At 43.6% G+C, this 22,099-nt stretch overlaps 1 protein-coding gene across 8 annotated transcripts in view; it reads left to right on the top strand.

Moving 5' to 3' along the window:
* The window catches only part of EPB41L4B (erythrocyte membrane protein band 4.1 like 4B), a 138,452-nt gene that overhangs the window by 65,251 nt on the left and 51,102 nt on the right, over positions 1-22,099 (top strand). For 7 of the 8 annotated variants that reach the window (XM_043453493.1, XM_043453495.1, XM_043453497.1 and 4 more), the window contains exons 14-15: positions 1,701-1,734; positions 5,618-5,682. In XM_043453493.1, the coding sequence (XP_043309428.1) occupies positions 1,701-1,734; positions 5,618-5,682 (99 nt within the window). Of the gene's footprint in view, positions 1-1,700; positions 1,735-5,617; positions 5,683-7,500; positions 7,992-22,099 lie in introns of those variants that run through there. The other variant, XM_043453498.1, reaches the window with a different exon arrangement.

The raw sequence follows: 22,099 nt of genomic DNA, 5'->3' as shown, positions 1-22,099 counted from the left end.
CGCAGCTGGAAACTCAGCCTTGCATCTCTGATTGCACACGCTGCCTGCAGTGCCGTTCGTTCGGCTGGGCGGCAGGTGTCTGACTCCTGTGTCTGGGTTCAGTTCCCAGCATCTCACGAAGGCCCCGAGGGGCCTGTTGAACTGCTCCACACCCGGCTTGGACCTCGAGAATAAGAGGGGAGCTCAGGGATCCCATGTGGGTTAGTTTAGGCCCACAAGCTTACCGTGTTTCCAGGATCCCTGGGGTGGGCAGTGTGTGTCTTACTTTTCATTCTCAGGGGCTTATGACTTCCATTTCTTTCCTTTGCTCGCTCAGGAAGTGATTGTTTTGTTTGTTTGTTTTTCCCTAATAAAATTACATTTTCCTCATAGCATCTAGTAGAGATTATATATATCGGGAGCTACAACAAGCTAAAAAAAAAAAAAAAAACCACTCCACTGAGGGAAAAAACCAACCCCAGTAAACATACCCTTTAGGAACAAATGAGCTAATAACCACTGTTCGCAGCTGTTCAATTGCTCTTCACAGCCTGTGGGATCCTGGGGTGGAGAGCAGTGCTGTGGGAGCTGGGGATACAATTGTGCTCTGAGGGCCGAGGTAATGCCAGGAGTACGGCATCTTGCAGACACTTAGTCCTCCTGGGGAAGGGCAGCAGGGGCTGAATCTGGCCCAGAGCCTGGCGCTCTGCACTGCCCGCTCTGAAAACTGGAACGCAGGACTACTTGGACCTCAAGCAAGACTCATAACCATGATGGGTTTCCTTCTCATTGCTGGAGAAACCTTGATTTCGAACATGCCGCCCTAGCAGCGTAGCCCGATGATTGTGCTTGGGTTGGTTTGTGGTTTCTCCCGCCAAGCGTTGTGTTTTGCACCAGCTGTCTCTGTCCATACTTCTGACCAGAGCGGTTAGACTTCAGATTCCATCAACAAAGGATCATGCATGAGGAGCCCAGAACCTTTCCTTAGGTTCTCAGAGAGCCAGGGTGGCTTAGCAGAAAGGGTACAGACCTGGAGATTTTGCAAAAAATGTCTCTGCCGTGGACTAGCCAGCAAGTGTTTTAACTCCTCTGTTAGGCAACCATTCCTTTACGTATAAAATGAGGTGGTAACATGTATGCATCTCATCGCCTTGCTGTGTGGATTAAATAACAAGATGTCAAGTTCCCAGGACAGAATCTTATGTGGAACGAACCTTCCAGAGTGGTGGCCATGCCATGGCTGCCCTGTTGAGGGAAGTGGGGCCCTTGGTGGTGGGCGCTCAGAAGGGACCCGCGACTCTTCCATCAGTTGGAGAAAGCCCTGGGCATCACTGGAGCTGCCTGGTACCATGGGCCACCCAGCAATGCCAGGGCAACCTGAAACGGGAGCTAAAGTTACTTGGTTTGCCCAACTGTGAAAAGATCTTTTTTACCACCAAAATATAATGTCACAAGTGGGATTCTGGAATCTTAACCTAGATATTTTTATTTGTGAGCTTTTTTTTTAATTTGTAAGCTTTAAGTGACTAATGAAAGCTGCTATTTAGTTTCCCCAATTATATACTCAGTTAAACTGCTAGTAACCAAAAAGAAATAGGATTTGTAAAAGTTGCTAACAGAGTAGCCAGCATCCTAAGATTAGTTTACAGCTGTTAAGTAAATCAGTAATCAATCTGCTTTACAGCCTATTACAATTTTTCTTTTTCTTTTTCTTTTTTTAGCCCTAAAACAAATCCTGAAGTCCATAATTACCAGGTGAGCTATTGCTTTTAAAGGTTTTCATGTCATATTTCTTAAAGTGTCTAAATTTTCCACACTGAGCAGTCATTATGCTTGTAACCAGGTTTTGAAGAAATAACAGCAGTACGTGTTTTTTCTTTTTTTTTCCTTGAGAAAATGGTAAGAGGAGAACCTTCTCTCCAACCCCTCCTTCCTCTTGGTTTTCTGAGCTGCCTGTTTTTCTTCACCTGTCCACTGGCAGGCATCAGGGACATATGTCCGAACTTTCTGGGTGGTCAGACACAGCCTCTCAGGGACCCTCTCGGGAGGCAGTTGTTGTCAAGATGTGTTCTAGGCCTAGGGAACAGGAGTCCCTGGAGATGCACCTCCAGGAAAGGCTGTGGTCACATGTTTGGGAAATGCTTCATCCTTCATTCTCTTCTTGGATCTTCCAGTGCCCTTTGGGGTGTCAAAAGTACCAAGAAGTCCTTCAAGGAAGACACATGTTTTATTTTTTTTTCAAATCTAGGGTTTTCCCAAATCATTCCTCTATTGGACAGCCCTCCCCACCCCCATAAAAACAGCTAGTCTTATCCACCGCTTTCTATTGGTGGTGGATCCATTACCATTCATGGAGTGGTAGTTTCTAGAACCTGCTTTATAAGCACCGTGCTAGGCCTGTTACCTGCAGAAGGAGCAAAGATGGGTTTCCGTAGCTGGTGGCCCAGACCCTGTGCCTGCCCATGGGTAGCTCTCACTGGCTATTCGCAGCCTTCTACAACCTGGGTCCAACTTAACTTTTGTATATGTATTATCTCTGCTCCTAAGCATACATCATGGGTTCAGGTCTTAGAGAATCACATCATCTTTGCCCCATATTTTTTTCCTACTGTTCCTATACCCATGCTCATCTGCTGGGAAACCATCACCTTCAAAGAGCCTTCGCTGAGCCCCTTCATTGGAAATCACACAGCCCTGCTGCACATTAAAACCATCTGGCATGTTTTAAAAAAAAAATAACTGGTGCTTGGGGCTCACCCTGGACTGGTTGAATCTGAAACTCTAGGGTGGGCAGGATCTGGTATTGGCAAGCATCAGGGCCTTGAAGGTGGTTCTCATGAGTGACCAGGCAAGGACCCTGAGCTGATGGTGTGTTCCTGGCTTCCTGGGTTGTCATGGGCTGAGAGGCAGCACCCATATTCAATGAGCCCCTAACGTGGGGCCAATTTTCTTGTCCTGGGCGTGTGTGAATGTCCAAGGGCCACTGCTCTCCTGGGTTTCTGTGTCCTGTCTGGTTTTGAATGTCACAAGTAATTAAATACTCCATGATGAATTCACTTTGGAGCCTTATTCTAATCAGTCTCTTTCTGGATCTTTCATTACTGTAGGTTAAGTAATTCCTTAGATGGGACTGAGATCCCAGTGTGCATTATCTTCATAAGACCTCCAAATTATTTTTCAGAATTTTAATACTGTCTTCTGTACATGAAATCTTATTCCTCATATGCAGAACCTGGATGTGACTTCCGAGTTGTTGTGAATAAGTGTAAAAAGTGCTTTGTATCTCGTAGGGCAAAGGCCAGGTTTCCCGATCTCCTTGCCTTCTTTGGGTTCTTGGTTCTTCTTAGTTACAGATTTTTTTTTTTTGAGGGACTTTGAGGTGTGAGTGGCTGGAATGTTGTTGATGGGTCACTAGTGCTTGAAGGAGAGAAAAAGAAAAAAATAAGCCAAGCAAAGCATTCCCGACTTAGAACTGCCTCTTCCCTGACAGCCTACAGGTGTGTCTTTCTCTGCATTCTCTGCTCTGAGTGAACATCAAGGCAGTTATTCATTGAGATCAAATCCACGAAAACCGTTACCTGGATGTTGTTCATCTCTTAACATCTTTGGCAACCACTGGCCCTTTCCCCTTGCCAGCCTTATAGATGCCATGTTGGGAATAAATTGAGTGGGCAGAGAACACCCTGAGAAGTGGCCCGATAAGCATCTGAGTGCTGAGAAGGGTTTCCAGGAAGACGGTGTTGTAGCATTGATGTTACTCTGAGCTCAGCAAGCCCAGCCAAATGCAGACGATGGATTGCTGTGCTGTCAGTGAGAGAGCTCTTGGCATTTTGGAAGGAACAGTTCTCCACTGCTTGGGACTGTCCTTAGACTTACACGAGGTTCAGCTTCCTTCTTCTCTGCCAACAAGTTACGGGTAACCCTCCAGTCATTATGATAAGCAAAACTGCACATACCTCCTTATAGTTGTCCCCAGGGGGCATACTGCCCTGGTTGAGAACCATGTGGATTAACTTTAAAAAATGTTCCTTGATAGCTCCAGTTCAGTTCAGTTCAGTCATTCAGTCGTGTTCGACTTTTTGCAACCCCATGGCCTGCAGCACGCCAGGCTTCCCTGTCCGTCACCAACTCCTGGAGTTTACTCAAACTCATGTCTATTGAGTCAGTGATACCATCCAACCATCTCATCCTCTGTTGTCCCCTTCTCCTCCTGCCCTCAGTCTTTCCCAGCATCAGGGTCTTTTCCAGTGAGTCAGCTGTTGGCATCAGGTGGACAGCTTTAGAGGGTATATAATTTTTTGAAGGAGAACAAGGAAGGTTCTGGAATATCCTTCTTCCAGGGCTTTACGGATAAGGTGACCACCTCTCTCCAGTGCATCTAATTTGGTTGTGTTTGAGGACGAGGTGTCAGAAGATCCATTTCTAGTCTAGCTTAGTCTCTGTTGTTGAAGACGCAGTTGGTGGAGCCTCATTTGGAGCCTGGCTGTGTGATTGAAACGCCTGAAACTGCTCAGCTTTGGGCGAGTCATCTATCACTTCTCTGGGCTTCTGCAGCCCCTAAAAGAGAGACATGTGCAGAGATGATTTCCAGGAGATTCTAAAGCACTGGTCAGCTTTCAGACTCTGCTACTGAGATTTTTCTCCAGATTCCACTTTCCCATCAGATGTCCTTTAGTGGCTGCGGTCTTGCTGACCGGCATCTTTGAAGGAGAGAGGCCACTGGAATACACAGTAGGCCAGGAGGGCATCTCAGGTCCAGAAACACTGAACGAACAGAATGGCTGAGAATTTTCCATAATAGAAAGTAGACTCCTGCTTATTAACAAAAACATCAGGGAGGGAGAAGAAGGGAAAGAAATGATGAAAAGAATAATAGTGGCCAGACTGTAGTGACTTCAAATGTCAGGAAAGCCTCATCTGCCCTGTAGAAAGTTTAGGCTTGCGAAGCCCCAGGACTTCTGGCAGTGTCTATGGCTGCTGCCCCCTGCAGGCCAGAAGTGGAGCTGCAGGCAGCCTGCCACCCACCCAAGCTTGCCTTGTCTTGACCCCTGGCCATTTTTGTGAGTCACCCGTCTGGATCCTATTTTTTTTTTTTTTTCATGTTCAAATGGGCAAACTACGTCTCTCTCTCTCTCTCTATCAGGATCTAGATGGTTTGTGGTTTTGTTTGTTTCCGGGGGATGTTTACTTTTGGATCACCTGATAGAAAAGTATTTAAAACGAGAGAAAGAGTTCGCGCACAGTCCTGCTCCCTTGGCGTCGTCCCCTGTCCAGTCCTGTTTGCAGTGTGACTATTTACACACAGTTGTCATCCTTTCCAGCAATGGCAGAAACTGTTTGTAAAGAATAAATTACCCCCATTCTCCCCTGTTTCTCTGGCCCCTTCCTTCGGCTCCCTTGGGAGAGATGAATGCTGCCTGGCCCTGCGGGTGCTCTGGGGCACCCTTTCACGGCAGATGCTTTCTACCTTTCTTCTTAGAGGGCAGCCCCCCAGCCTTTGTCATGGGGGAAACTTGATATCCTGGGAAACGTCCACTCCCCTAGCCAGGCATCAGTGAGAGCCTCTCCATCCACAGCCAGTGAAGACCGTTGAAACCAAAAGGGCGCTGAGTAATCCAGTTTGGTATTTTATTTCTAGCCTCAGTATCATCCCAGTCTCCACCCCGGCCAACCTCGGTGGCATCCACACTCTCCAAACATAAGGTAAGTACCTGAGCTCCCAGAGCTGTCCTTTTCTACTTCCTACTCTCCTTTTCCAAGCTCTTCTTTTCTACTTCGTTGTGAAGTGAAATTCTGCATCAGAAACCACTGTTAAAAGAGTTATCTTGTCCTGGAAGAGAAGAGTAATTTGCAAAGCAAAAGAAGCCGATGATGGGTCTGGATTTACTAAAGCTTATGCTTGATGAAATAAAATGAACTGGGAGGGGGTTTTTGGTTTTGTTTTGTTTTAGTCAGTCTAACCTCAGGTATTTGGGGTTTGGTTTTATGTTTGAAATGTTGCTTAGAATTTAAGTAACATTTTTCTGTCCTGAGAATTCATCTATTAAAAATACGATTAAAGCTCAGGGATTTTTGTTGTGGGACTTTTTTGAAAGGATTTTTTTTTCCCCCAGGGATGGAGTGGAGGGTTGCTTTCTGTGATGATGGATTTTTTTTCTAAACCTTGGGGTCAGTAAACTTTTCTGTAAAGGTCCAGATAGTACTTTCAGCTTTGTGGTCTCTGTCACAGCTACTCAACCCTGCTATTGTACTGAATAGCTTGAAAGCAGCCACAAATGATGCAGAAGTGAATGGGCCTGTCTGTGTTCCCAGAAAGCTTATTTATGAAAACAGACAGTGGGGTTTAGGCTGAGGGCCGTGTTTACCCACCTGTGTCCTAACCTTCCATCGTCCTTCCCAGGTAACCTGGCACCTGCTTTGTTACATTTATGATTAAGCTTGGGATTTTTTTTTTTTAATGCCAGCTTCATAAAAGCAAACGTTCCTTTTAAGATTTGAATTTCAGATCAGTCTTAATTGGTGTTTCTGTGTGAAGCTCTTTCAGAAATATAGTTGGTGAATTCAGTTTAAGTTATTTCTTATGAGATTGCAAACCTGGCTCCTTGAGAGAGAGTATGGTGAATGGAGTGATGGGAATACATCCATTTAGAACAAGGCCAAGGAGAGCAATTAGTTCTTGACCTTTCTTACCCAGTCTGTTGCGGATCCTGTAGGACAACAGTGCAGTTTGATCATAAGCACTTGATGTCCATGTAACATTGAAAAGCAAGTTAGACTAGTGAACCAGTACCTCTAAAAGTTTCTGTATTGCAAAGACCATTTCTTTTCCAGACCTGAGGCATGGGAGAGATTCATATAAATGCTTTTTAATTTAACCTCATGCTTATAAAACATAACACTGATTTTCGCCTGTTTTATCATGTTGGTTTCCTTGTGAGTCAGTCTTCGCTGGGAACGCCAGGAAGGCTGGACCAGTGCTACTGCAGGTGGCCCTGATGCCTAGCAGGATCTGTGTCACCTGGGAGCTTGATCATGCAGAGTCCCAGCCCCACCCCAGACCTCCAGCATCAGAACTCTGGGGGTGGGACCCAGTATATGGTATTTTATTAGACTTTCAATGAAAAGAGAATTATTTGGTCCAGCACTTTCAGAAAAGGATGAATAAGGCATTCACAGTGTATGTTCCCGTGGCAACAGCTCTGAGAATTCCCATAGAAAAGGAACCTTTTTCACCATCACCTAGCTTTTCCCAGACTGACTAGATCCTTAGACACCCTTGGAGGGATGATGGCCCAGCCATAGGCAGCGCTGTTCTCAACTTGGAAGTTGGTAGAGGACCAGAGCATCTGAATTTAAAATACACTTGAAAGTAGAAAATCTGTTCATTTCTTCTGAAAGCCATCTTCATTCATGTAGTTCATGGTTTCCCCTGCCCATTTCCTTTGCACTTGTGTTGTTTCACTCAATTCTCTGATTGTCTTCCATACCCCCCACTAACTGCTCCCTCTGCAAACAAAACAGGCCATCCTTTCAGGATGACAGGCCGCATTGGAAAGCGTCGGCCAGTGGAGATGACAGCCATTTCGATTATGTCCACGACCAGAACCAGAAGAACTTAGGAGGAAAACAAAGTGTGATGTATCGAGATAAACTCGTGACTGCACTTTGAGAGACTGAAGCATCTTACTCCCATTCACCGTCATAGTTTCATTCCATCCCATGGAAAGTGTCTTGGCATCACATGGACGTGTTTATAGAAATATCTCCAAGGAATAGTTCTGAATGGTGTTTTCAGTGTCCATGTAAATATTTGCAAGTAACCACGATAGGTAGTCACAACTTACTGTGGACTGCATTCTCAATAAAATGAAGGTAGTTAAAGGCTCAGGAATCGTTTTGATATTCTGATTTTAAAATTGGAGTATAAGTCTGTGTTTATTGTTATTATTGCTGTGTACCTAATGTTTCTTTGTTATTTAATGAATGGGACCAAATAAACCCAGGAAAACTTGGGAAGATCACTCTGTAGAGAGAGTATCATGTAGTACCGTGATGGGGATTGGGGTCACTGGGGTCCAGCCTCTGTCACTGTGTGATATTGGACAAACCATTTTCCCTCTGTTGGCCTTGTTTTCCCCTGCCCGAAAAGAGCAGGTTGGACTAAATGATCACAAGGTCTTCTCTAGGTCTAAAATTCTGTGATTTATCAACATTTAATATGTTTAAGCTGAGCACATAACATTCAGACTTTCTCTAACAGAGGATTACCTCTTTCAGAAGCTAAATAAAGTATGTAACATGTTAGAGGTTATATAAATACAGGGAGATTTTGAATTTTCTATCTTAAAGCAGTTTAGCCACTTTGAATTTTAGCAGTTTTATTAATCATAAATCTCATAGCATTTGTCTTTATAGAAGTTGCTGCTCAAGTACAAGAATAATTTTTTAATGTCTTAATGATCGGTGCTGCTAATTTGCATGATTTCAGAAGACATAATTATGAATACACACTGTTAGAATATGCAGAGTTTGAGGGTTGCTTTTTATTGTAGACTTCCTTATTTTAAGAAGCAACCTACAGGGACTTCCTGGCAGTCCAGCAGTTAAGATGCCACGCTTCCATTGCAGGGGGCATGGGTTCGATCCCTGGTTGAGGAACTAAGATCTTGCATGCCTCGAGGCATGGCCAAAAGCTAAAATAAATAAACTTAAAAAAATACATACATATATATATAAGGGAACATGCATCTGAGACTCATTGATGGCTCAAATTAAAGCATATAAAATTTTAATGACATTGTGCCAAAGCATCTGGGCAAGAGGACAGGAGGGTGTCGCTACAGTCTTTTTGTAGAACCAGAAATCAGTATGTTTTTTAGAATAGAACTTGTAGCAAAATATTTATTTTCCCCCATTTCAAGCTCCCAAGTAAGACTTTTTTTTTCCCTAGGTAGGCTTGATATGCTTTCCTTAGTATTTTTGTGAAATCAGTTCTTGTGCCATTTTCATATATGTAATGGTAATTTGGCCCTCTTAAGCCTTTTTTTTTTTTTTAAGATGTTTTGCCCTCCTTTGAGATAGTTTATTGCCGAAATCTGACCTTTTTTGGAGGGGTTACCAAAAGTCTATCCAGAAGGAGAGAATCAATTGCACATGTGGCCTAGTCAGGCTGATCACCTGTAAACTCTCCCTGAGGTACTTGTTTACAGGTATGTTTCCTTGTAGCAGACGTTTTGATCCTCAGTATTTGTGTTGCATACAAGTAATTGTGTTCTGAATCTTTTGATTTTATTGATACAGTTTTCCAATTGTGTTTCCGAGGAATAAAGACTATTCTTGCTTCTTTTTTTTTTTTTTGGACACGATCTTCATTTTACACTGCACAGAGGTATCATTTGTGGATGAAGTAGCTGATGGGACTTTGGAAGTCTGAAGATGAACATTCAGTTAGGTGGTGTGGAGCAAGCTCATCCTAGAATGAGACTGCTCTTAGGAAGAGTGGCCCTACTTATAGGCACAGTAGCAGAGGTGTTTCTTCATCCAGGGCAGCTCTGGTGAAGGTTTCTATGACCTGGTCCCAGGCGGCCGGGAGTTTCCACTGTAACAGTCCTATGGGGAGGGTGGGTGTTTGCCTTGGCAGCTGCTCATCCTGGCAGAGACCTCCACACCTGTGTCTGTGACTACCTGGAGATTGTGTACGCTTATCTAATAATCTCTAATAAATATCTTTCTGCCTAAAGTAACTTGAGTGGATTCAGTTGTCTGCAACCAAGAGGTCTAACCAGTATATCTACACATGGCCTCCTAATTGTTAAAGGAAGTTTGCTCTTTTTATCCTTCAGCTTTGCAGACCTTTCTCTACTGCATCTGACAACAGTAATCACTCATTCACAGCTTCCTGAAGCTACTCCCTTGATTTCTGGGATTTCTGACCCTAGCCCTTGCACTTTTTCTTCTTTGTGACAGCCTCTGTACCTGTCTTTCTGTGAAAGATTGGTGTTTTCCGGGGGTTCTTCCTCTGCCCACAGCTTTTCTCACTTAGCAGTCTACCTGCTCGTCTCATCTTGTCAAGATTTTATAAGTGCTGTTGACTCTGAAGCTCTTCTCTGTAATGCAGACAACTCTTGTGACTTTTTATACTGACGTTTCAACCTGTATATCCTTGTACATGTCAAACATCACATGTCAAAATTAAAGTCATCCTATTTTACTGGGGGGGAAAAAAAAGTAACTTCACCTGGATTCTCTTCTTCCTACCCAGGATAAGAATTTATGTCATATACAACTCTTCCCCCTTTTGCCCTGCATATCCAGGCAGTCCCCAGGTCTCTTCAGCTTGCCTTCTTAGTATCTGTCTGTCGATCCACATTTCCTGTCTATCAACAGTGATCTATAGCAGCATCTTCTTTCTGGCTGAGAGGTACCCTTTTCCTGATCTCCCTGACTCCTATTACCTGACAAGCTCATCCTCCTCACAACCACTGGAGTGATCTTTCTAAAACGCCATCTGATTGCATCCTTGCAAGGCTTGATATCTGCCAGGGTTCTCCATCACCCATAGGATGAAGTCCAAAGCCTTCTCTGGAATTCCCCCTCTATCTGTTCCTGTCCTGTTGCTCCAACTAGGGTATTTCCCCCCATTTCTCACCCTCCTGTTTAAACTCCTACAACACCAAACGGCTTGCAGTTCCTGGCATTCACCATACCCTGCTGTTACTCCCATCTGTGCCTTTGCAAATACTGTTCCTTCTGCTGAGGATGCTGTCACTCCCATCCTCTTTGCCCAACTCCTGCTCATCCCTTAAGCCTCTGCTCATGATCACTGTCTTCTCCCAGGGACTCTGACTGCCCCCACCCACCTCTGCAATTGAGCTATTCACTGTGTTCCACTACTTCCCCCCACCTCCGTGTACGTCAATGATATACTCAGTATTTTATGCTAAAACTGCCTCTTACTCATCTCATCTTGGAGGTGGTACATTCCTTAGGTCTAAGCTTTGTGTCACACTCTCCTTTATTCCCTGATGCCTGAGCAAGTGCTCAATGAATTTCTGTTCAGGAGATGAATTAAGTTGCATTCATTCTAAAGGAAACATCTCACCAGATGACAGGCAGGAATACATCACTTCAGAGCTGGTCTGAAAAAGTCTGAACAACCTTATCCAGCTGGGAGCATCGTCTTTTGTACAGGACTTTGACCACCACGTATCTTCTGGATTCATCTGCCTCCTGTGAATATTATTCAGCGTACCTATGGTGTTCTCATTGGAGGCATTACTATAATGTTGAGCAGGACAGAGGACGGTCTAGCTGTGTGATATTGGAAATTCTGGTAGGTGGACATTGATCCACAGAAACATACATGGGCTAGTAGCCAGATGTGTGCTTCAAACTCTGCATATGTCACGTCATTTGATCTTCCTGACTGCTCTGTGATACTCTTTTTCTCACGTGGGGAAGCTCAGGCTTAGGTCTAACCAAGCAGCTTGCCCATGGTCACACAGCCGAGAGGTGGTCACTCAGTTCTGACCCCAAAGTCTGTCTGCACATCTGTACTTTAAGGCCTTTGACTGCTAATTATTCCACCACTTGGGACCCTGTCGATCCACATCTACAGGAGACTTATTAGATGATGTCACGACACCGAAATCCAGAACTGCTAGGATGTCACCCCCACCACCAGCAGTGTAGTGTCTGTCTGTCCCTCCTCCATACCAGTTGTCTGTAACCTAGTTCAGCACCATCACCAGTGAGCTAATAGCCCTGCTCCATACCTTGTCCGTTCCCCGACCCTTCCTCTTGCATCCTGGTCACCCTGTCCATGCAGGCATTCATGCACCAACAGCACCCTTTTCAAAGGAGCAGAGATTGAGACTTATTTTCATATTGAATCACTCATTTGAGATGATCCCCTTCTTCCTTCCCGAGAGCTCACAAATTAGTCATTTCTTCTGGAATATTATCTGCTGGCAAAACCATACTCAGTATTCCATAAACTAAAGGGATTAGCTTTTTGCATTTTTGAAACTCAGTTACTTGCTGGCCTTGTAAATATCCATTTTTTTTTTCTGTGATCTCTCAGAAGATGTAACAGTGAATTGACAATGTCATCAGATTGATGTAATTCATGTGGACAGAAAGTCTTGAAATCATGACAGGTAATTACCTTGGCCTTCAGAACCTGCTTGCCTGTTTCATCTCTTGGTCTACCACTTCTACTGAAAGTGGTTCTCTTTAACAACAAAGATAAAGGAATAAGGACCGTGCACGAGTCCTTTGTTTTTCCTGCCTGTTAATATCCCACCATCCTTCCAGGTCAGTGACTGTAGCCTCCTAGGTCCTGCTCTGAACTCAACTAATGATAGATCCTTCTTGTTGCCCTTATCTCTCTAGCTTTTAACTAGTCTTTTAAGATCCGATCTCATCAAAGAGCTCCCTGAGCAGCATATCGATCCCTTTTGATCAATATTTCCTAAACTTGGCTGTAAGTCAATTCCCTGCCTGACTGAATCTTCCCAAAGTGCCAGGTAAATAACCCTAAATAGGCCCAGGATGATCTGCTTGCAGCATTTTGCTACCAGAGGCAACAAATTCCTAGGCAAGGTATAAGGAGGGCAGAGATAGAGGAAAAGAAAATTGCAGCTAAATGAAGGAAAGTCCCCTCCTTGCACATGAAAGGTGGCATATTTCTTTTTCATTTTTTAAAGTAAATTTTAATTTTTGAGATGATTGTATATTCACATGCAGTTGTAAAAAATAATATCAATGCAATTTATCCTTTACCCGTTATCCTCCAGTGGTAACCTCCTGCAAAACTGTAGTGCAGTATCAGTAATACCTGGATATTGACATTGATACAGTCAAGATGCAAAACATTTCCATCACCACAAAGATCCTGCATATTGTCCTTTTATAGAAAGGCATTGCATTTTAAGATATCCCAAGAGTATATAAAAGGTGAAATAGAGGTAGAATTGATATTCAGCTAGTACTCCACTAAAGAAGAAATTCTCAACAATTCTGCAGAAAGCCCTGCCTGCCCCCCGCCCCCGCAAAAAAAAAAGAATTAGGAAGCCAAGTAATTGCTAGAACAGTGTGTTAAAAATAGAGATGATGAGGCTCTAGGTGGTTGCTGCTGCTGCTAAGTCACTTCAGTTGTGTCCGACTCTGTGCGACCCCATAGGTGGCAGCCCACTAGGCTCCGCCGTCCTTGGGATTCTCCAGGCAAGAACACTGGAGTGGGTTGCCATTTCCTTCTCCAATGCATGAAAGTGAAAAGTGAAAGTGAAGTCGCTCAGTCATGTCCGACTCGTAGCAACCCCGTGGACTGTAGCCCACCAGGCTCCTCCATCCATGGGATATTCCAGGCAAGAGGACTGGAGTGGGGTGCCATTGCCCTCTCTGCTAGGTGGTTGGGGCGAGGCCTGAGAACCATCCTTTTAATGGCCGCTCCAGGAGAATCTGAGGTGGGCAGGTAAGCGCAGCTTCTTATCTGGTTTTGTTTGCCTTTGTTTTAGTGCCTCAATTTTAACTAATTAGAGGCCGACTTTTTTTTTTTAAGAGGCATAATGTTCAAAAGTAAATGTATGGATGCATCATAAACAGCTGCTTCATCTGACCTCTTGGCATAGTTTTGCATTTCCTTGAGCTCAGTGTGAAGCAGAAAAATGTGAGAATTCTAGTGGTTCTTTATATGGCTTTTATTTCCTCATGACCTTCCTCCCCCTGAATCTATCAAGCCAAGACTTAGGTCATTGTTGGGCCCTCCTGCTGAAGCAGGAGCCTAGTGAATTCCAACCACTCCAGAAGGAGAGGGCATCACACACCTCTGGTCTAAGGACCCATGTCAAGATTAGAGCCTGTGGTGGGATAACAGGTGGAAGTTTCCAGAAGTAAAATGGCAGGATGTTGCAGGCTGACGAGAGAAAGACTGCACCATCCGATGTGGAGGGGTGATTATGTTGGGGCAAGAGTCCTGCAGTCTCTGGCTAGGTGAAATGTGGACTCATCTTTGCCCCCTAACCTGCCGCGTGTCCTTTCACCAGTTTCAGATCTTCTCTATGCCTCATTTTCCTCATCCCAAACGGAGTTGGACAGTCTCTCCCCATTACGAGAACTAAATGGTACTATGTGTGTAAGATGCTTTGTTTGATGCTATCTGGTAACAATTTTTAGCAGTTTGAGATTTAAGGCCTTAGCCATCCATGGGGTAAGAAGTAGGACAAGGAGATTGAAAGTCTAGCTCAAGGAATGGTGTATCTCCTAGGTTGATGGGTTGAGATGTATGGTCTAAGTTTAGCAACAGAAAGGGGTGCTTGGTTCCAAAGGAAAGATCAGATGGAAGAAGCTTCACACAATAGGTCAAGATATGGCTCTGAAACTCTAACAAGTGAAGAGCAGAAACAGCATGGGGATCTTTTAAGAGGGGATAAAAGGAAATAGAAATGATATTTCTGCCTGAGACTATGGGAAAGTAACTGTTCAGGGGAAATGTGGGCAATGCTTTCCAGTCTGCAAGACTTGGTCTGAAGAATTGGTGAGAAGGAATTGGTGGAGAATCCATTCTGCTGGGACATTTTGAACTCAGAAGTGGAGAGAAGTGAAATAGAGTTTCCATTCAGTTCCAACCTATCCCAACCTGGAATTTCACCTTCCACAAAGCAGAGGATGCTTTTAACTATTTGGAGACAAAGTAGAAAGTTAGTAATAAAGGAAACTGCTGTGCTTTTCAACTTTTCTTAGTAAGTAATACAGAGAGTGGTAAAAATTCAAAAATACCCATGAGTTACTTTTCCTTTCCACCCTTTTATTCCATAGTTCTCCCCAGAGGCAACTACTGTCAGCATTTCTTATCAATCTAAAGCTATTCTGTGTATAAACAAGCACATATTTATTTAGCTAATCAGTATTGATGGACATTTTGGCTGCCTTGAATCTCTGAAATGACAACTTCGCTGCCACACTTGTATGCTTTGTGCACTTGAGCAAATCCATCTGAAGAATAAATTCCTTAAAGTAGAGATGCTGGGCCAAAAGGAATGTGTGCATTTCATTTGGATATTGCCTAATAAAATTTCCTTCCCGAGATGTTCTATCTGATTACACCTCTCCCCTCTGCACACACAATAGCAATCTGACAGGGCCTCTGGGATCCCATAGGAAGCTTGCTCCTAGCTTTTGCTAACTTTTTAAAACCTTATTAGTCTGATTAGTCTAAAAATCAGAATTTCTGTTTCAGTTGCATTCGTCTAGAGGTTAAGTTGCGTAGCTTTTCCTCGTTTGGAATGCCATTTGTTTCTTGTTTACAAGAACATATGGAGGTCTTAATCTGGGGTCCTACTCTTTAGTAAAGATCAGATGGATGAACTAAAACCCATCATCTTAGCCTTTTTAATAGTGAAGACAGGGAAGGCTGAGAAGAGTTGATCTTTACCAGATAGTCTGTAAAAGCATTTTTCGAGAAGCTCAAGTAACAATCAGCACGATACCTCATGCCCCGGAGATTTGAAAAAGGAAGAGGGACAGCCCAAAAATATCCAGGATAAAGGAATTGATTTCTGATATCCACGTTCCCTTTCCTGTTTGGGAGTTAAGAACTTTCCACTCAGGCATTGTGAATTTCCCTGGTGCATTTGATCAGGGAAGGATGGATTTACATTTAATTACAATTAAAATTCTAATCCATACAATCTGAAATCACAGCCACATTCCAAGACTCACTAGTGGTTTTACTGGGGGGAAGACTGCAGAATTTAAAATACCAAAACTGCTATAGCCTAGGCAATCCACTTAAAAGAGCTAGAATAATTATAGGAACATCCCCATAGGCTCATGTTAGAAGAAACCTGCAGAAACCTCCCTCATCATCCCCTACTGAATAGTGAATGGTTTACACATCCTCTTTCTACAGCTGAGAACTCAAAAGCAAAAGGTGTTGCTATGCTGACAACTCCACCAGCTGCATTCATGGCTGGGTAAGGATGCTGTCACTATATTAAAGGCACTTTTGAAAGCCCTTAAAATTTTGCCCAGGATATGGCTTCAGAGGTTAACCTCCAAGAATTGAAGGACAGAGAGAAGACCATTTGAGATTTTTTTTTAAGCACAAATGAAAACCAAAGTAATTGAATCCCCTTCTTTATCCCCTCAGAACCTCGTACCCGGCGTTCAGCTCCTGCTCACACTAGGTCTTGTGCAATTAGAGTGTCTCAAACCGGCCCTGAACAGAGTGTGCATTTTATTCATCTAACCTGAACTTCTTTCTGGAATGAATAATTTCATTCATTTGGGTGTATTGGATGGTGTCTGCTGAATAGAAAAATAACCCTTGCAGCTCATGCCTGAATCTGCCATAGCTCTTTCGGACTGCAGAAGCTGATAAATAACAGACTCTTCTAAAAAAAAAAAAAAGCGTTTTATTTTGTATTGGGGTATAACCAATTAATAGTATTGTGACAGATTCAGGTAGGCGAACAGCAAAGGCACTATATACATACACATGAATTCATTCTTCCCCAAACTCTCCTCCCATCCAGGCTGCCACATAACATTGAGCAGTTGCATATGCTATCCAATAGGTCCTTGGTGGTTATCCATTTTAAATATAGTAGTGTGTACATGTCCATCCCAAACTCCTTAACTATCCCTTCTGGAACCCCGTCCTTCCTCTCAGTGACCGTAAGTTCAAGGATGGGCTCTTTAGACATTCATTTATACCCTAGAGGTTGGGCTTTCATGGCAACAATTATTCTGTCTTAACTGTCCCTTGAGGGCTTTCGTGCGATGCTCTTGGGGATGCAGTTAAAGCAGTGGCTGGGGGCAAGTCTGTTCATGCTGTTCCCTGCCTGAAGAAGGGCTTCCCTAGTGGTAAAGAATCCTCCTCCCAGTGCAAGAGAAGCAAGAGGCTCAGGTTCAATTCCTAGGTTGGGAAGATCTGGAGTAGGAAATGGCACCCCACTCCGGTGTAGTTGCCTGGAAGATTCCATGGACAGAGGAGCCTGGGGCCACAAAGAGTTGGACACAGCTAAACAACTAAGCACATACATGCATACCTAAAGAAAGAAAGGGGGGAAAAAGAAGAATCTTCTTTTGAGGCTAAGAGTAGGCATTGCAATGCAGACATGAGAGGCCAAAAGAGAATCTGTAGGAAGCCAGGGAGGGAAAGCACTGTGGATTTATTAAAAGTGAACGGTCTGGAGGAAAACAACAATAATTATGTCAATGTTTTTTTCTTCAGGCAGGAAAGAGGTTGAATATGCTCTTAGTCATGAGCTTCTGTGCAGAAGTGAACTCATGAAATATTTATTCTTTGGACCCAGATCCTGAAATTCATCTGGAACTGCTAAAGTCCTAGATCTCCCCACAAAGTTATAGAGCCCTTCCTCCCAGCCTCCCACACAGACAATTAGATTAAGGCTTCGGGAAACTGAGCAAGCATGACATCAGGATAAAATGGATTTTCTGGCAGATGTTCGACTTGCTTACCTGCTTATAGTCATTCATTGAAACCGATGGATAGCAGAGTCACCAAAGGAAAACTCCGGACTGACACATGGAAGCATATCCTGTTGTAGCTTACGTGAGACAGAGACCCAGTCACCACCAAACAAACCTCATCATTCCTTAAGATGTGTAATGTTTTTCTCTGCACTTTTGCTGAGATCACAATGTAACATTAGGGACATCTGGGGAATTCGTGACCAGAGTGAAGGAAGCTGTTATGAATGGACACTTGATAAGTTACCTAGGGAGAGTCCAGCTTTAATGCACTATACCATTCATCCAACAAATATTTAGTCTGCTGCCTCCCTGTGCCAGGTACTGTATAGGCACTGGGAATTGCTGTTGAGAAAGACACCATCTTTGGCACCAGGCATCTAATAAACTGGGCTTCTTTGGTGGCTCAGCTGTAGAGAATGAGCCTGCAATGTAGAAGATGTGGGTTCGCTCCCTGGGTTGGGAGGATCCCCTGGTGGAGGAAATGGCAACCCACCCCACTATTCTTGCCTGGGAAATCCCATGGACAGAGGAGCCTGGCAGCCTGCAGACCATGGGGTCACAAAGAGTTGGACACAACCGAGCAATGGAGCACACATGCATTTAATCAACTGTTGAAAACAAGAGTGCTCAGTCTACTACGGATTCAGATATCACCTGTGTTAACATTAATTAGACAGTTCCAAGTTGATTGCCTGGAAAATGTCTTGAAAGAAATATTTACAAATTGGGGAAAATGTTTTCCTGCCAATTAGTAGTTCATAGAAAAGATTAAACCATGCAAAAAAAAAAAACCAAAAAAGTGATTTTGACCTTTTCAGACAAGAGAAAAATGAGGTAGTGGCATTGTTTCTCTCTGGTCGCTTTTTAAAAAATATAACCACTAAGTTACTGTGGGAAATCATCCCTAATTAATAGACCTAACATTTGTAATGTGTCACATTTCTAAGATGTAGGTACAGTTTCCTTCTGTGACCCATTATGAGAAAGGTATGGTTTTCAATTATACTCTTACCACCAAATGATATGCTTGCACTAAATCAATAAGAACGTGTAGCAGTGTGTTGGTGTAGTGCCTACTCTGTTTAGTTTCTGCTAAATCAAAATGGAAATAAGTGACAGGTGTCCTAGAAACCATGATGGGTAAATGCACCTTCTCCTATCTCTCAGCCAGAGATCAAATTATTTCATTAAACTGAGTTCCTAACATATAAATGCTTAATAAATCTTTGTCCAAAAATGCAGCGTCTGGGGCTCAGAGAGGTGAAATGAGTTCCCTAAGGTCATAGCTAAAGGGCAGCACGACCAAAGCTAAGTGCCAGTTAGCATCCTTTTAACGTCACAGTACTGCAGCTTTCATCATCCCCGTGATTCGCAGTCTCCTAGCACTGAAGAGGGCGCAGGGCTCTGTAGTCATCGTCTGGCTTCAGATCCCAGCTCTGCCATTGACTCGCTGTGTCTCTTTGGGAGCGTTAATTCGTCTCTCTGGTCCTGTTTCCCAATCTGTAAGATAAGGATAGTAATCATTGTTCCTTATTCAAATGTTGAAAGATTAAGTAAATTAATAGCTGGCACAGTGCAGGGCACTCAGAAGGTGAGCACTTCCCCGCCTCTCCCCCAAGGGTGTTTAGAGAGCATGATTAATGCACAGCCAGGAGGCAGGAAATCTGGCTGACACCATCTGCTCTGATGGCATGGTACTTGAGTGGATTCTGCTAAGAGAGTCCCAATCAAGAGCCACAATTCCAGGCTAATGGACTGAATTATGGACCAGTAATGATGCTTCCCAGCTTTTTCTTGTCCTTGGCACCCATAGAAACTGTGTTGTTGTATAGCACACTGGGTGGGGGGGTGGGTGGGGGAGGCTTCCCTGCTAGCTCAGCTGGTAAACAATCTGCCTGCAATGCAGGAGACCCTGGTTTGATTCCTGGGACAGGAAGATCCCCTGAAGAAAGGATAGGCTACCCACACCAGTGTTCTTGGGTTTTCCTGGTGACTCAGATGGTAAAGAATCCACCTGCAATGCAGAGACCTGAGTTTGATCCCTGAGTTGGAAAGATCCCCTGGAGAAGGGAGGGCATGGCAACCCACTCCAGTATTCTTGCCTGGAGAATCCTCATTGACAGAGGAGCCTGGCAGGCTGCAGTCCATGGGGTCACAAAGAGTCAGATACGATGGAGTGACTAAACACAGCACACAAGACACACCAGACTAAGCAGACAAGGCTGCTTGAGGCACTAGGCTCCCCCAGTCCTGTTCACTTGCTCCAACAACTGAAAGAACAGATGGTTTAACCCACTTGCAACCTTCTGAAGCCTGTCAATTGGGAAGCTCTACTGAGATATTTGTCAGCATCTCCCCAATGCTTGGGCTTCCCTTGTGGCTCAGCTGGTAAAGAATCCGCTCCCAATGCGGGAGACCTGGGTTCGATCCCTGGGTTAGGAAGATTCCCTGGAGAAGGGAAAGGCTATCCACTCCAGTATTCTGGCCTGGAGAATTCCATGGACTCTATAGTCCATGGGGTTGCAAAGAGTCGGACACGACTGAGCAACTTTCGCTTCACCCTAGTGCTTTAGTTCTGACTAGGAACATGGAGTTGTCCCCACTTAGGCTAAAAGTAAAACAGGTGCCAGTCTGACCCAGCCGGGCTCTTCTGGAAGGCGTTTAGAGAATGATGTGCTGCTCTGTAGACTGCATAGAAGCTGTTCCTGCCTCCAGGAACCCTGCTATGAGGTTGAGACATGTGCCAGCGTAGGTAAAAGAGTGACTGATACAGGCAGCACCCAAGGGTGACCTGAGTAGCCCAGAGAAGGTACCAGAGGACCTTGGATGGAGAATGTTCATTGTGCTCTCCTAGGAGACTGCATGCTGGCATATCACCTTGGGGGACTTCTTGGCCATCCAGACATTGGCATTCAGTTGCAAGCAGAGCATCCTTTGAGGCCTTGGCCTTTCTGGCTGATGATTTGGTTGTTGGGAAGGTAGAAGAAACACTGCTGGTGTTGTGTTGTTAATGCTGGGTCAGCAATGAAGACTGGGCTGAAATGTGTGGGTGACAAGACCCTCGGAAGAAAATGGTCCTGGTGTCTTAAAGTTAATAATATGAAATGAATGGAATTCAGGGTTTAATCCCCCATGTATTCTAATCTGTAGAAGATTAGATTTCAAAAATATCAAACAAAGGGTACATGATGTAAAAATTGAAAATATCAGATAATCTGAAAGAGGAAGGCATTCAAAGCCCACAGTTTAAAACAGTATTTTAAAGAGAAGAAAGTCAATTCAGCTCAGTCGCTCAGTTGTGTCCGACTCTTTGCAACCCCATGAACTGCAGCACGCCAGGCTCCCCTATCCATCGCCAGTTCCCAGAGTTTGCTCAAACTCATGTCCATTGAGTCGGTGATGCCATCCAACCATCTCATCCTCTGTCGTCCCTTTCTCCTGCCATCAATCTTTCCCAGCACCAGGGTCTTTTCCAGTGAGTCAGTTCTTCGCATCAGGTGGCAAAAATAGGAGAAGAAGGTAGAACATATCAAGAACAAAGGGGTGAGACCTTTTTTAAAAGGACCTCTATAGATGCACGCTTTGGTTGGAGCAAAAAGATGAACTATTTAATAGCAGAGCCATGTTGAGGATGGTATATGAAATTATCAGGATAGAAGAAGAGCTGCTCAACTTCTGTTTTGCTTTTCTCTTTTTCAACAAGAGTCAGTATACTAACTACAGAAGGTACAAAGAACAAAGAGGATGAAATTGAAGTCCAAGATAAGAGAGAATAGTCAGGAAATATTTTACTGCTTTACAGTTAAAGTCTTCAGGTTCAGGGAAAAAAAATGGCCTTGAAGAAAATTTGAATATGTCATTGCTGAACCTACCAGTACTCTTTGAAAAACTATAAAGTCTTGGGGAAATGCCAGAAGAGTAGACAGGGAAATGTCATACAGATTCTTGAAAAATGAATTCTAAAACCTGAAATGATAAGTTTGATGGTAAAATCAAGGAAAGTTTGAGAACAGAATTTTTTTAAAGCACTTTAAAGTAGTATTCACTTAGGAACAGAGTGGATTTGCTCAGAATAAGTCACGCTAATCTTTCAAGATTCTTAGTAGGCTAAGAGTAGAAGGACTGTCTCTAACCTAATATACAATTTGTCACAAATCAACATTTAATATCGAAACATAAGGTAATCTACCCATTTTAGAAATAAGGCAAGGATGACTACTAATATTCAGTATCATTTACGAGGCCTTACCAATGCAATAAGCCAGGAAAACAAAATAAAGAGTAAATGCTGGGGTGGGATGAGGTGGGAAATGGGAGGTGGGAGGGAGGTTCAAAGGGAGGAGACATATGTATACCTATGGCTGATTCATGTTAATGTATGGCAGAAACCAACACAGTATTATAAAATAACCATCCTCCAATTACAAAGAAAGAAAGAAAGAATAAATGCTGGAGAGGCAGAAACAAAAGTCAGGTGATTATCCCTAAAATACAAGTGAATTCCAATTAATGAGTCCAGCAAAGTGACCAGAGGCAGAAATAGCCTGAAGTCAGTAGTTTTATATATCTAGTAGTTAAAAAAAAGGAAGAAAGGTAATAGATCGCATTTTCAACTGTGACA

The sequence above is a fragment of the Cervus canadensis genome, chromosome 30 (assembly GCF_019320065.1).
Source record: "Cervus canadensis isolate Bull #8, Minnesota chromosome 30, ASM1932006v1, whole genome shotgun sequence".
Lineage (NCBI taxonomy): Eukaryota > Metazoa > Chordata > Mammalia > Artiodactyla > Cervidae > Cervus > Cervus canadensis.
Note: the sequence above shows the minus strand (reverse complement) of the source record. Positions and strands in the feature narration are given on the sequence as shown.